Below are 13,932 nucleotides of genomic sequence, written 5' to 3'. Positions count from 1 at the left end.
ACTGCAGCATTACAAGGGGCCACTAATCACTGTGCAGCATTACAAGGGGCTACTAATCACTGTGCAGCATTACAAGGGGCCACTAATCACTGTGCAGCATTATAAGGGGCCACCAATCACTGCAGCATTACAAGGGGCCACCAATCACTGTACAGCATTACAAGGGCCACTAATCACTGCAGCATTACAAGGGGCCAGTAATCGCTTTGCAGCATTACAAGGGACCACTAATCACTGCAGCATTACAAGGGGCCACTAATCACTGTGCAGCATTACAAGGGGCCACCAATCACTGCAGCATTACAAGGGGCCACTAATCACTGCAGCATTACAAGGGGCCACTAATCACTGTGCAGCATTACAAGGGGCTACTAATCACTGTGCAGCATTACAAGGGGCTACTAATCACTGTGCAGCATTACAAGGGGCCACTAATCACTGTGCAGCATTACAAGGGGCCACCAATCACTGCAGCATTACAAGGGGCCACTAATCACTGTGCAGCATTACTAGGGGCCACCAATCACTGTACAGCATTACAAGGGCCACTAATCACTGCAGCATTACAAGGGGCCACTAATAACTGTGCAGCATTACAAGGGGCCACTAATCACTGTGCAGCATTACAAGGGGCCACTAATCACTGTGCAGCATTACAAGGGGCCACTAATCACTGCAGCATTACAAGGGGCCACCAATCACTGTGCAGCATTACAAGGGGCCACTAATCACTGCAGCATTACAAGGGGCCACTAACCACTGCAGCATTACAAGGGGCCACCAATCACTGTGCAGCATTACAAGGGGCCAATAATCACTGTGCAGCATTACAAGGGGCCACCAATCACTGCAGCATTACAAGGGGCCACTAATCACTGTGCAGCATTACAAGGGGCCACCAATCACTGCAGCATTACAAGGGGCCACTAATAACTGTGCAGCATTACAAGGGGCCACTAATCACTGTGCAGCATTACAAGGGGCCACTAATCACTGTGCAGCATTACAAGGGGCCACTAATCACTGTGCAGCATTACAAGGGGCCACTAATCACTGCAGCATTACAAGGGGCCACCAATCACTGTGCAGCATTACAAGGGGCCACTAATCACTGCAGCATTACAAGGGGCCACTAACCACTGCAGCGTTACAAGGGGCCACCAATCACTGTGCAGCATTACAAGGGGCCAATAATCACTGTGCAGCATTACAAGGGGCCACCAATCACTGCAGCATTACAAGGGGCCACTAATCACTGTGCAGCATTACAAGGGGCCACCAATCACTGTGCAGCATTATAAGGGGCCACCAATCACTGCAGCATTATATGGGGCATATGTTATTATGGAGCACATTATAGGGCCACCATTATTCACTGTGCAGCTTTATTAGGCATATTTTTGTATGGAGCATCTTATGAAACCCATCATGAACTTTATGGAGCATCTTATGGGGCCCATTTTATTTTTGAAATTTACCAGTAGCTTTGGCATTTTCCACCCTAGGCTTATACGCGAGTCAGTAAGCTTTCCCAGTTTTTTGTGACAAAATTAGGGGGGTCGGCCTATACACAGGTCAGCTTATACACGAGTATATACAGTACGTTACTGCGGTGCTCCGGCGGGTGCTGTGGCCAACGCTGTCTTGGGGGCCCGCCGGCTCGGTGTGTGTAATGTAGGGGATCCGGGGCCCCAGTGGAAAAAAATGTACACTATGATTTCGCAGCCTACGCTGCATTTCTGTGCCTGCTGTGCAGAGCGAAGCACATATTGGGCCCGCCTCCCTGCCTGCAGCCAGTGTATTGCTTCAGACTAGTTCAGTCCCACCCCTTCCTTGAGCCCTCGCTGTCTATTAGCTCTTTGCAGAGCTGCCTGCCGCATGGACCTCTGGGAAATGTAGTTCCTGGAGGTCAGTTTGTGCGGAGGAAGGCAGGCAGCCCTCACTGTCTCAGCTTAATTAATGCCAGGCCAGCCACTCAGCCAACTCTAGTATGCATTATCGGTAAGAGGGTGCGTCTAGAAGGGGGTGTGTCTAGAAGGGTGTGTGTCTAGAAGGGGGGTGTGTCTTGAAGGGGTGTGTGTCTTGAAGGGGTGTGTCTTTGAGGGGGCCCTGTTTAAAAGTTTGCTATGGGGCCCAATCAGTTCTAGTTACGCCCCTGGGTCTTTTGTGACCTCTTGGGGTAATTTTGCTCAGCTGGCCACTCCTTGGAAGATTCACCACTGCTCCATGTTTTTGTCATTTGTGAATAATGGCTCTCACTGTGGTTCACTGGAGGTCCAAAGGTTTATAAATGGCTTTATAACCTTTTCCACACTGATAAATCTCAATTATTTTGTTTCTCATTTGTTCCAGAATTTCTTTGAATCGCAGCATGATGTCTAGCTTTTGAAAAGCTTTTGGTCTAATTCACTTTGTCAGGCAGGTCCTATTTAAGTGATTTCTTGATTGAGAACAGGTGTGGCAGTAATCAGGCCTGGGTGTAGAGAGGGAATTTGAACTCTGCTTCCCAAATATGTGATAAACCAGTTAATTTATGGTTTAAGGGGGAGATGGGCAATCAATTTTTCACATGGGGCACTGTAGGTTTGGATTTCTTATTTCTTTAGTGCTAATAAATACCTTCATTTAAAAACTGAATTTTGTGTTTACTTTTGTTTTGTCTAATATTTAAATTTGCTTGGTGATCTGAAACATTTAAGTGTGGCAAACATGCAAAAGAATAGGAAATCAGGAAGGGGACAAACGCTTTTTCATACAACTCTATACAGTGGGTACAGAAAGTATTCAGACCCCATTAAATTTTTCATTCTTTGCAGTCATTTGGTAAATTCAAAAAAGTTCACTTTTTTCTCATTAATGTACACTCTGCACCCCATCTTGACTGAAAAAAACAGAAATGTAGAAATTTTTGCAAGCATTTGCTTGTAACATTTTGAGAATTGTGGAGGTTGAAACCTCACCATTTTTACATTGACTGACTGTTTTTAAAGGTAAGGATGATGTAGGACAATCTTCTCACTTTCATCCCTGTTTGGTTTTCATTCCGAAAGTCACACTTACTAGTAATCGAAATATAGGAGTTTATAGGTGATAAGTTGCTAGGATATGAACAATAAAACCCTCACTGATGGGACCCAACCAATCTCACGAGCAGGACTTTGTGGTGCCTCAATTCTTTTTTATGGGGCTAATAGTGATAGCAGAGTACAGTGCTTAGCAACTGTATCTCCGTCCATCCTATTCATGGCACAATGAGGACATGCTCAACTTCCATGCCATTCAAAGAGGTGAATTCAGAGGCCAATTCTGAGGATTGGGTAGGGGGTCCAGCAGTATGATCCTCAGTGACAGGACACTTATCACCTGTTGTCATGCCGCCTGTCACGTCGCTCCCACCTGGGGGTGGGACCTCGGGTTCGTCGTCACCACCTCCGGTGCCGCGGCCGCTCCGAGGGTCCCATCGGGTGCGCACGCGCACCTCTCCTAGCTCCGTGGTTGCGCTATGTTCCAGTGTGCATGCGCGCTCTGCCCAGCCCTGTCTTTGGTCTTGTCCTCTCTATGATACTGGAGGACTTGACCCGGAAGTTCCAGGACTCAGGTGCTATATCAGGCTACCTCCTCCTATGGGAGGTGCCTGATTATTGTTGTACTTCCTGGCTTGGTCTGTCGTGTCCCTGCCTTGCTGTGCGCTGTATTCGGGTCCCCTACCTTGTACTCTATTGTGCCTCTTGGCACACGCTCTGAACCTGCACTCTGCCTTGTACTCTATTGTGCCTCTTGGCACATGCTCTGAACCTGTACTCTGCTTTGTACTCTATTGTGCCTTTTGGCACATGCTCTGAACCTGCACTCTGCCTTGTACTCTGCTGTGCCTCTTGGCACATGCTCTGAACCTGCACTCTGCCTTGTACTCTGTTGTGCCTCCTGGCACACGCTCTGATCCTGCACGCTGCCTTGTACTCTGTTGTGCCTCCTGGCACACGCTCTGATCCTGCACTCCGCCTTGTACTCCGTTGTGCCTCCTGGCACACGCTCTGATCCTGCAGTCTGCCTGGTACTCTGTTGTGCCTCCTGGCACACGTTCTGATCCTGCACTCCGCCTTGTACTCCATTGTGCCTCCTGGCACACGCTCTGATCCTGCAGTCTGCCTGGTACTCTGTTGTGCCTCCTGGCACTCGCTCTATCCTGTACTCCGTTACAGTACTCTGTTGTGCCTCCTGGCACACCTGCTGTCTAGCTCTGTATTCTGGCGTGCTCCTTTGCACGCATCCCGCTTTGCACGTTCCTGCAGACACACTCACTCGTGTCTCCTGTGAGCCGGCCGCCTGATGCCAGCAGTCGTGGCACCTAACCCCCTGGGGCTTGCCCCTGACACTTCCTGTATAGGGGGTGGTCCTCACTAAGTCAGCTCGCCCTGGGCGGGTTGGTGCCACGACCCAGAGGGTCCACTCCTGGAGTCGTCACAGTATAATCAGGCCATGGACTCCGCTGGTACCGCGGCGCCTGTCCAAAAGGAACTGGTGTCCCTCCGGGAGAGTCAGACTAGGATCGTGTCCTCTCTGAAATCTATGGAGTCCCGTTTGTTGACCATTCAGTCCTCTAATCAAACTAGGCCTTTTTGAAATCTATGGAGTCCCGTTTGTCAGCCATTCAGTCCTGTGAACCTGGGAATGCTTCCCAGTTGGCCAGCCTCCAGCAAGAACTCACGCAGCAACGCGACACCCAGGTCCATATCCTCAACTATATGGCGTCGGTAGAGCATCGGCTCCTTTCCATACAATCCGTTTCTGCACTGTCCTCGGCCCCGCTTATGCAAGCCATCCCGTTATAGTGGTGATCCTAAGTTTTGTCGTGGATTTTTGAACCAATGCCAGTTACATTTTGAGCTTTTGCCGCAGCACTATCCAACCGAGCGCGCTAAGATAGCCTTTATTGTTTCCCACTTAGAGGGGGAGGCGTTAGCATGGGTGAATCCCCTCTGGGAGCGTAATGATCCACTTGTCTCTCAGCTTTCCACCTTTTTGGACACCTTCCACAAGGTGTTCGACGAACCGGGCCATCTGGCTTCCACCACCACCTCTTTAACCTCCAATAGGGTACCCTATCGGTGGGACAGTATGCCATCCGGTTTCGTACCTTGTCCTCCGAACTCGGTTGGAACAACGAGGCCCTCGTAGGGATCTTTTGGCGTGGTCTGTTCGGTCGGATCTAAGATGAACTGGCAGGTCGGAATACCCCCACCTCTTTAGAGGATCTGATCTCTCTGGCGACACGCATAGACCTGTGGTTCCAAGAGCGTGCCCGTGAATCAGCCATAGAGAAGGCCTTCTCATCTCCCTCGCTCCTATCCCAAGAAGCCGGGAAACTGCTCCGCCTAGGATTGGTAGGAGAGGCCTCCCTAGGTATACGTGACTCCTCTCCCCCCTTGATCGTGTCTGTTCTGTTGCATGTGGTCTCTAAGCGCTATTCTGAAGAGGCGTTCTTAGACTCAGGAGCAGCAGGGAACTTTATTAGGCTCGAGGCGGTTGAAAAATACCGGATTCCTGTCAGATCCCTGGAGACTCCTCGGGTAATTGGTTTGGTCGATGGTAAACTCTTGCAGGAGACCGTTACCCATATCACCGAGGAGATTGAGATGCAGATTGGAGCTCTGCAGCGGGAGAAGATTTCCTTTCATGTCCTGTCGACTATGTCCCACGGACTGCTTCTTGGCCTCCCTTGGTTACGGACTCATGAGCCAATCCTGGACTGGCGGTCGGGTGACATACTCCGCTGGGGGCCATCTTGACATGAGAAATGCTTGTCGTCCGTCCATCTCATGAACTTTACCTGTCCGTCCTCGGCACCTGCAGGTCTGCCGTCAGCTTATTGGTCTTTCACGGATGTCTTCGACAAAAAAGAGGCTGAGACTCTGCCTTCTCATCGTCCATATGACTTCCCGATTGACCTCATTCCTGGCATTACCCCACCCAGGGGCAGAATATACCCGCTTTCACCTGCGGAAACCCAAGCTATGTCAGATTATATCCAAGAGAATCTAGTCAGGGGTTTTGTGTCGACTCCTGGAGTGGACCCTCTGGGTCGTGGCACCAACCCTCCCAGGGCGAGCTGACCTAGTGAGGACCACCCCCTATACATGGAGTGTCAGGGGCAAGCCCAAGGGGGTAAGGTACCACGACTGCTGTCACCCTGTGGCCGGCTCACAGGAGACACAAATGAGAGTGTCTGCAGGAACGTGTAAAGCGTGGACACAGGGACACGTGGTGTACAGGATGGTACAGGGTGTACTCGGGAACACAAGGCGTGTACACGGGAGTGCGCTAGATACAGGATGGTGCAAGATGGGTACACGAGAGCACGTATGGCGTGCAGCGACTAGTACGTCCGGGTGTGAGCAAAGCAGGACGCGTGCAAAGGAGCATGTCAGAGTACTGAGTTAGGCAGCAGGTGTGCCAGGAGGTGTAACAGAGTACAGGAACAGAGTGTGTGCCAGGAGGCATAACTGAGCATAAGACAGAGTTCAGGATCAGAGCGTGTGCCAGGAGGCACAGCTGAGTATAAGACAGAGCACAGGATCAGAGTGTGTGCCAGGAGGCACAATTGAGTACAAGACAGCGCACAGGATCAGAGTGTGTACCAGGAGGCACAACTGAGTATAAGACAGAGCACAGGATTAGAGTGTGTGCCAGGAGGCACAACTGAGTATAAGACAGAGCACAGGAGCAGTGTGTGCCAGGAGGCACAACTGAGCACAAGGCAGAGTGCAGGTTCAAAGCGTATGCGAAGAGGCACAGCAGAGTACAAGGCAAAGTACCCGAATACAGTGCACAGCCAGGCAGGGACACGGCAGACCAAGCCAGGAAGTACAACACTAATCAGGCACCTCCCATAGGAAGAGGTAACCTGATATAGCACATGATAACTAGGGCTTCTGGGTCAAGTCCTCCAATACCATAGAGAGCACGGACCTTGAGACAGAGCTGAGAAGAGCGCGCGTGCGCACACAGACCATGGAGAAAACATGAACCTAAGTACGAGAGGTGCGTGTGTGCATCCGGCCGGACCCCCGGAACGGCCGCAGCTCCGGAAGAGATGACGTTGGGACCGAGGTCCCGCCCCCAGGTAAGCGCGGCGTGACAGGCGGCGTGACAGGTTTCATCCACAAGTCCTCTTCACCCGCAGGAGCGGGATTCTTCTTTGTCAAAAAGAAGGACGGCTCCCTCCGTCCCTGCATAGACTATCGATGGCTGAACGATATCACAGTCAAGAATAAGTACCCACTACCACTAATCCCAGAGATCTTCGACCGACTAAGAGGAGCACAAATTTTTACCAAGTTGGATCTTCGTGGGGCCTACAACTTAGTCCGCATTCGCTCCGGTGACGAGTGGTAGACTGCCTTTAACACCCGAGACGGTCACTATGAGAACTTGGTCATGCCCTTCGGCCTTTGCAACGCCCCAGCGGTATTCCAGGAGTTCGTGAATGACGTCTTCCGGGATATGCTGTACTCCTGCATGGTAGTCTACTTAGGCGATATTCTCGTGTTTTCCGCTGATCTGTCTGCTCACAGAAAAAACGTGCGCCAAGTCCTCTTGTGCTTAAGGGAGAACCGCATTTAAACCAAGCTCGAAAAATGTGTCTTCAAACAAACATCCTTGCCATTCCTGGGGTACATTATTTCAGACTCCGGTCTACGAATGGATCTGGCGAAAGTGTCTGCCATTCTCGATTGGCCACGGCCCCATGGAGTGAAGGCAATTCAACGTTTCCTCGGCTTTGCAAACTACTATCGGCAGTTCGTCCCCCATTTTTCTTTGTTGGTTCGTCCTATCTCTTCCCTAATCCGCAAAGGGGCTAACCCAAATGCTTGGTCCTCAGAGACAGAAGAAGCTTTCCAGGTCTTGAAACAAGCCTTCGCCTCGGCTCCAGCGCTTCATCGTCCTGAGGTTAATAGACCTTTCACCCTCGAGGTGGACACATCTTCTGCCGGGGTCGGTGCAGTCCTTCTGCAGAGGTCATCTTCCGGACACGTAGTCACCTGTGGCTTTTCTAAAATTTTCTCCCTGTCTGAGCGAAACTACTCCATCGGCGACAAAGAGCTGTTGGCCATTAAATTGGCTTTGGAAGAATGGAGATACTTACTGGAAGGCGCCATACATCCGTTCAAGATCTATACGGACCATAAGAACCTGGCGTACATCCAGTCCGCTCAGAGACTCAACCCCCGGCAAGCTCAGTGGTCCCTGTTCTTCGCTGGCTTTGACTTTGAGCTTCATTTTCGGCCCGGCGATAAAAATGTTAAAGCGGATGCGTTGTCTAGGTCTTTCCAGTCGACTGAGGCTGAGGAAGAGCCTTCCCATATCATCGACTCATCTAAGGTGATTACCGTGGCTCCTATCAGGTTGACCACGTTACCTCCGGGAAGGATCTTTGTGGCTGAGAACAACCGGAGACGAGTGTTGAACAGGGGACATTCGTCCAAGATTGCCTGCCATGTTGGTGTCAAGAAAACTCTTTCCTTGATTTCCCGTTACTATTGGTGGCCAGGATGTCAAAGACTTTGTGGCCTCTTGTCCTTCCTGCGCTCAGAACAAAGTATCCAGACAGCCACCCTCCGGCAGCACATAGCCATGGATTTTATTACCGATTTGCCTCGCTCCTCTGGTTGCACGGTGGTTCTGGTGGTTGTAGACCGATTTTCGAGATGGCTCTTTTTGTTCCTCTTCCAGGCCTACCCTCGGCTCCTCAATTGGCGAAGATTTTCATTTCCCACATCTTCAGAATCCACGGTTTCCCGCTGCACATCGTATCTGACAGAGGGGTTCAATTCACGTCCTGGTTTTGGAGAGCTCTTTGTGGACTCATGAAGGTGACATTGGACTTCTCTTCTGCCTATCACCCCCAAACCAATGGGCAAGTGGAACGCACAAACCAGATCCTTACATCGTATCTCCGGCACTTTACTAATGCTCATCAAAACGACTGGGTCGGTCTACTTCCTTGGGCCGAATTTGCCTACAATAACTACTCCAGCGAATCGTCCACCAAGTCTCCCTTCTTCATCGTTTTCGGACAGCATCCCAGTGTGCCTCTTCTGGTACTTGCTGTCTTGGGGTACCAGCGGCCGACTCTCTATCCGTGGAGTTCTCCAGGGTATGGCAGGAGACCAAAACCGCTCTCGAGAAAGCCCGTGACAGGACGAAACAACACACTGACAAGAGGCGCCTGGACGTTCCCCCATATCTTCCTGGTGACAAGGTGTGGCTTTCCTCCAGATACACTCGCCTTAAGGTACCATCTTACAAACTGGGTCCCCGTTACATTGGTCCTTTTGAGGTCATCAGGCGCATTAATGATGTTGCGTACAAACTGAAATTACCCCCTTAGCTCTGTATTCCCAATTCCTTCCATGTGTCACTCCTCAAACCTGTGGTACTGAACCGGTTCCATCCTTCAACTGGCCACACTCCCCAGCCTGTTGGCATGGGGATGAGTTTGAGGTAAACAACATTCTGGCCATGAAGAGGGTAAGAGGGAGAACTCTTTTCTTAATTGATTGGAAGGGTTTTGGTCCTGAAGAAAGGTCATGGGAACCCAGAGAGAATATCCATGCTCCTCTGATTTTGTCTAAGTTTCTTTCCAGCCTTAGAAAGAGGGGCGTAAAGGAGGGGTACTGTCACACCGCTCCCACCTGGGGGCGGGACCTCGGGTTCGTCGTCACCACCTCCGGTGCCGCGGCAGCTCCGAGGGTCCCGTCGGGTGCGCATGCGCACCACCCGCTCCTAGCTCCGTGGTTGTGCTATGTTCCAGTGTGCACGCGCGCTGCCCAGCCCTGTCTTTGGTCTTGTCCTCTCTATGATACTGGAGGACTTGACCCGGAAGTTCTAGGACTCAGGTGCTATAGCAGGCTACCTCTTCCTGTGGGAGGTGCCTGATTATTGCTGTACTTCCTGGCTTGGTCTGCCGTGTCCCTGCCTGGCTGTGCGCTGTATTCGGGTCCTCTGCCTTGTACTCTATTGTGCCTCTTGGCACACGCTCTGAACCTGCACTCTGCCTTGTACTCTATTGTGCCTCTTGGCACACGCTCTGAACCTGTACTCTGCCTTGTACTCTATTGTGCCTCTTGGCACACGCTCTGAACCTGCACTCTGCCTTGTACTCTGTTGTGCCTCCTGGCACACGCTCTGATCCTGCACTCTGCCTTGTACTCTGTTGTCCCTCCTGGCACACGCTCTGATCCTGCTCTCCGCCTTGTACTCAGTTGTGCCTCCTGGCACACGCTCTGATCCTGCACTCAGCCTGGTACTCTGTTGTGCCTCCTGACACTCGCTCTATCCTGTACTCCATTCCAGTACTCTGTTGTGCCTCCTGGCACACCTGCTGTCTAGCTCTGTATTCTGGCATGCTCCTTTGCACGCATCCCGCTTTGCACATTCCTGCAGACACACTCACTCGTGTCTCCTGTGAGCCGGACGCCTGGTGCCAGCAGTCGTGGTACCTAACCCCCTGAGGCTTGCCCCTGACACTCCCTCTTTAGGGGGTGGTCCTCACTAGGTCAGCTCGCCCTGGGCGGGTTGGTGCCACGACCCAGAGGGTCCACTCCAGGAGTCGTCACACCTGTTCTGGATATGATCTTATGGTTGGCCAACCCCTTTAAGAAGAGTAGAACGGCAGGGATAGAAGATGCAAGCGGACTTGACATTTTCCAGCTCAGTATTGATCACAGTATCTTAATCTATAGTGTGATTTCCCTTTTCTTGTCCTGCAGATATTACACCCGGACTATTTACCAATTCCAGTTCCAGGACGCGCTTTGTAAGGCCGCCAATCATGCAGGTCCTCTTCACACGTGTGACATTACTAACTCTACAGCAGCAGGGCAAAAGTTGCGGTAAAGTGACATACAGTATGCTGAAAAACTGTTGTTTTTTTCTGAGAATGTGTTCGTGTAGTCACTGGCAATGTACTTCACAGGTCAATGCTGGAACTGGGAAACTCGAGCCCTTGGACTAAAGCTCTGGAGAGTATTACAGGGGGGACGAAGATGGACGCTCAGCCGCTGCTCAACTATTTTCAGCCATTGTATGAATGGTTGCAAAAAAATAATAAAGATAATAATATTAGATCTGGCTGGAGCACAGTTTGGGACCCATGTAAATTCTTTTTATTTCTTATTTGTTATTCATTTTATCTTCTACTTTGAGTTCAGGACTAAACAAAATCTATGTTGTAGTGCGGCAGTTGTGAATGTAATATGCTATATTTCTCGTAAAGTGATGACTTCACCAGCAACATGAGATTTTACTTTAGATCAGCCCATTATAGGTCAGCCCATCATTGTAGATAACCTGCAGATAAAAAGGATTGTATAGTCAGGAAATAATCTACTGATTAATAAGCATTCTATGTTACATGTAATGTACTCAAAAAAATAAATGTAATAATGTTTTTTTAATTTTTACATCACTATCATGGGCAGCACGGTGGCTCAGTGGTTATTCCACAGTTGCTTTGCAGCACTGGGGTCCTGGGTTGTTAACTTGCATGTTCTCCCTATATTTGCATGCGTTTTTTCTGGGTTCTCTGGTAGGATAATTAGATTGTGAGCCCCTAAGCGAACAATGATGATTATTTCTGTAAAGCGCTGTGTAATTAATAGTGCTGTTTAATGTGGGAAAAAGTCATTGTGAAGGGCAGGGAGGAGGTGAGCTGTGACATCACATAGTAAATGCCATGTTTTATACTGTATATAGAGATGTTATTTTTCATTGTAATCTGTGATGATAATGAGACTGCTGAAATGGCTTTCGTACAGAACAGGAATTGTAAGTCTAGTATTAGGCTTAGTTGCCAGTGGGCAAAATAAAAAAATATATATACAGTCATGGCCGAAAGTGTTGGCAACCTTGAAATTGATCCAGAAAATGAAGTATTTTTCCCAGAAAATTATTGCAATTACACATATTTTGTTATGCACATGTTAATTTCATCTGTGTGTATTGGAACAGCACAAAAGAGATAATAAGATAAATTGGACATTAGTTCATGCAAAACCCCCAAAATGGACCCAGGCAAAATTGTTGGCACCTTTATAAAAGTGTGGATATGTGTTCAATCTCACCCATAGCAAATAACAGGTGTGGTCCATATGAAAATAGCACCTGAAACCAGATAAAAAAGGGGAGAAGTTGGCTAAATCTTTGTATTGTTTGTCTGTGTATGCCACACTAAAGGCCCCTTTACATTTAGCGATGCACCAGCGATCCGACCACGATACGACCCGGTCAGGATCGCTGGTGCATCGCTAAATGGTCGCTAGAGAGCTGCCAAACTGGCAGATCTCACTAGCGATGTAGCGACGCAGCAGCGGTCGTTACTTACCTTTCACACGCAGCGATGCTGACGTCCTCCCGCTCGCGTCCACACGTCGCTCGGCGGCGCCAGCAGGAAGCACCCAACGAGAAATGGACCCGGCCGATCTCGCGCGATCAGCGACAGACAGCGGGGGAGCCGGTCGGAGGTAAGTATCACACATAGTGATATCGCTAGCAATATCGCTGCTGCGTCACAAAATCGGTGACGCTTTAGCGATATTGCTAGCGATATCGCTATGTGTAAAACCCCCTTAAGCATGGAGAACAGAAAGAGGAGAAGAGAACTGTCTGAGGACTTGAGATCCAAAATTGTTTAAAAATATCAAACAATTTCAAGGTGACAAGACCATCTCCAGACATCTTGATGTTCCTTTGTTCACAATGTGCAACCAAAGCAGAGAAAAATTGATGTCAGAGCAAACTATCCATCCAAATTTTGATTAAATTAAATTATATGGCAGGAGACCCAAGAGGACCCCACTGCAGTTTGCAAAAATGTACATAAGCCAAAATACTTCTGGAAAAGCATATTGTAGACAGATGAGACCCAAGATAGAGCTATTTGGTAAATCACATAATTCTACCTGTTTACGGAAAATTGAATGAGGCCTACAAAGAAAAGAACAAACTACCTACAGTCAAATATGGTGGAGGTTGAAAGATGTTTCAGGGTTGTTTTGCTGTGTTTGGCACTGGTTGCCATAACAGTGTGCAAGGCATCATGAAATCTTAAGATTACCAAAGGATTTGGGGTCGCAATGTACTGCGCAAAATAAGACTGGTCCAAAATTCCAGTTGAGAGGTATAAGAAGGTTGTTGATGGTTATAGGAAACGATTGAATGCAGTTTTTTATTCCAAAGGGTGTGCAACCAAATATTAAGTCGAGGATGCCAACAATTTTGAATGACCCATTTTTGGAGTTCCAATACACAAAAAGAAAATAAACACTTGTATAATAAAACATATGTAATTGCAATAATTTTATGGGAGAAATACTTCATTTTCTGGGACAATTTCAAGGGTGTTTATTTTTATACTGATAGTGATATGGTAAATCGCACACAATGTAATAGTGGCTGCAGAGAGGGATAAAATGCTTTAGTTTGTTTTTAATTTTGCTTCTCCGTTGCGCAGATATTAGCAATGACTGTTTGTCAGACAATCCCTGAATGTGTTCTGGTTGTCGAAAAGCTGCGAGACATACAGCCGTGTGGACTCGAATATATTATTTGAGTGCACCGAAGACACTCAGTTAGCACCCGAGCATGCTCGGATAACAACTCATGCGAGCACATTAGCTCATCGGTAATTAACTAATCGGTAATTAACTAATACTAATAAGTATTTGGTACCTAATGAGTTAACTTTAATTAACCCTAAGTGTGTGTGTTTTCTCTGAGGGTGTGTACAGCTTCATGTATGAGTTACTATCTGATAACACCCACTTGGGCATAGCAAAGATTAACTCATTTGGTAGCAAATAATTTGCTAATCTCTCTGCAACAAAGAGGAAAAACTAAAAGAAAAAAGTTTTATTCTGCTCTGAAGCCACT

At 48.7% G+C, this 13,932-nt stretch overlaps 1 protein-coding gene across 1 annotated transcript in view; it reads left to right on the top strand.

Annotated features, from left to right (window-relative positions):
• The window catches only part of ACE2 (angiotensin converting enzyme 2), a 129,293-nt gene that overhangs the window by 97,817 nt on the left and 17,544 nt on the right, over positions 1-13,932 (top strand). Inside the window, exons 12-13 of the mRNA XM_073565258.1 lie at positions 10,773-10,895; positions 10,979-11,157. Of these exons, the coding sequence (XP_073421359.1) occupies positions 10,773-10,895; positions 10,979-11,157 (302 nt within the window). The remainder of the gene's footprint in view (positions 1-10,772; positions 10,896-10,978; positions 11,158-13,932) is intronic.

This window comes from Dendrobates tinctorius, unplaced genomic scaffold (genome assembly GCF_039654945.1).
Source record: "Dendrobates tinctorius isolate UK_male_01 unplaced genomic scaffold, ASM3965494v1 ptg000016l, whole genome shotgun sequence".
NCBI classification, from domain to species: domain Eukaryota; kingdom Metazoa; phylum Chordata; class Amphibia; order Anura; family Dendrobatidae; genus Dendrobates; species Dendrobates tinctorius.
Note: the sequence above shows the minus strand (reverse complement) of the source record. Positions and strands in the feature narration are given on the sequence as shown.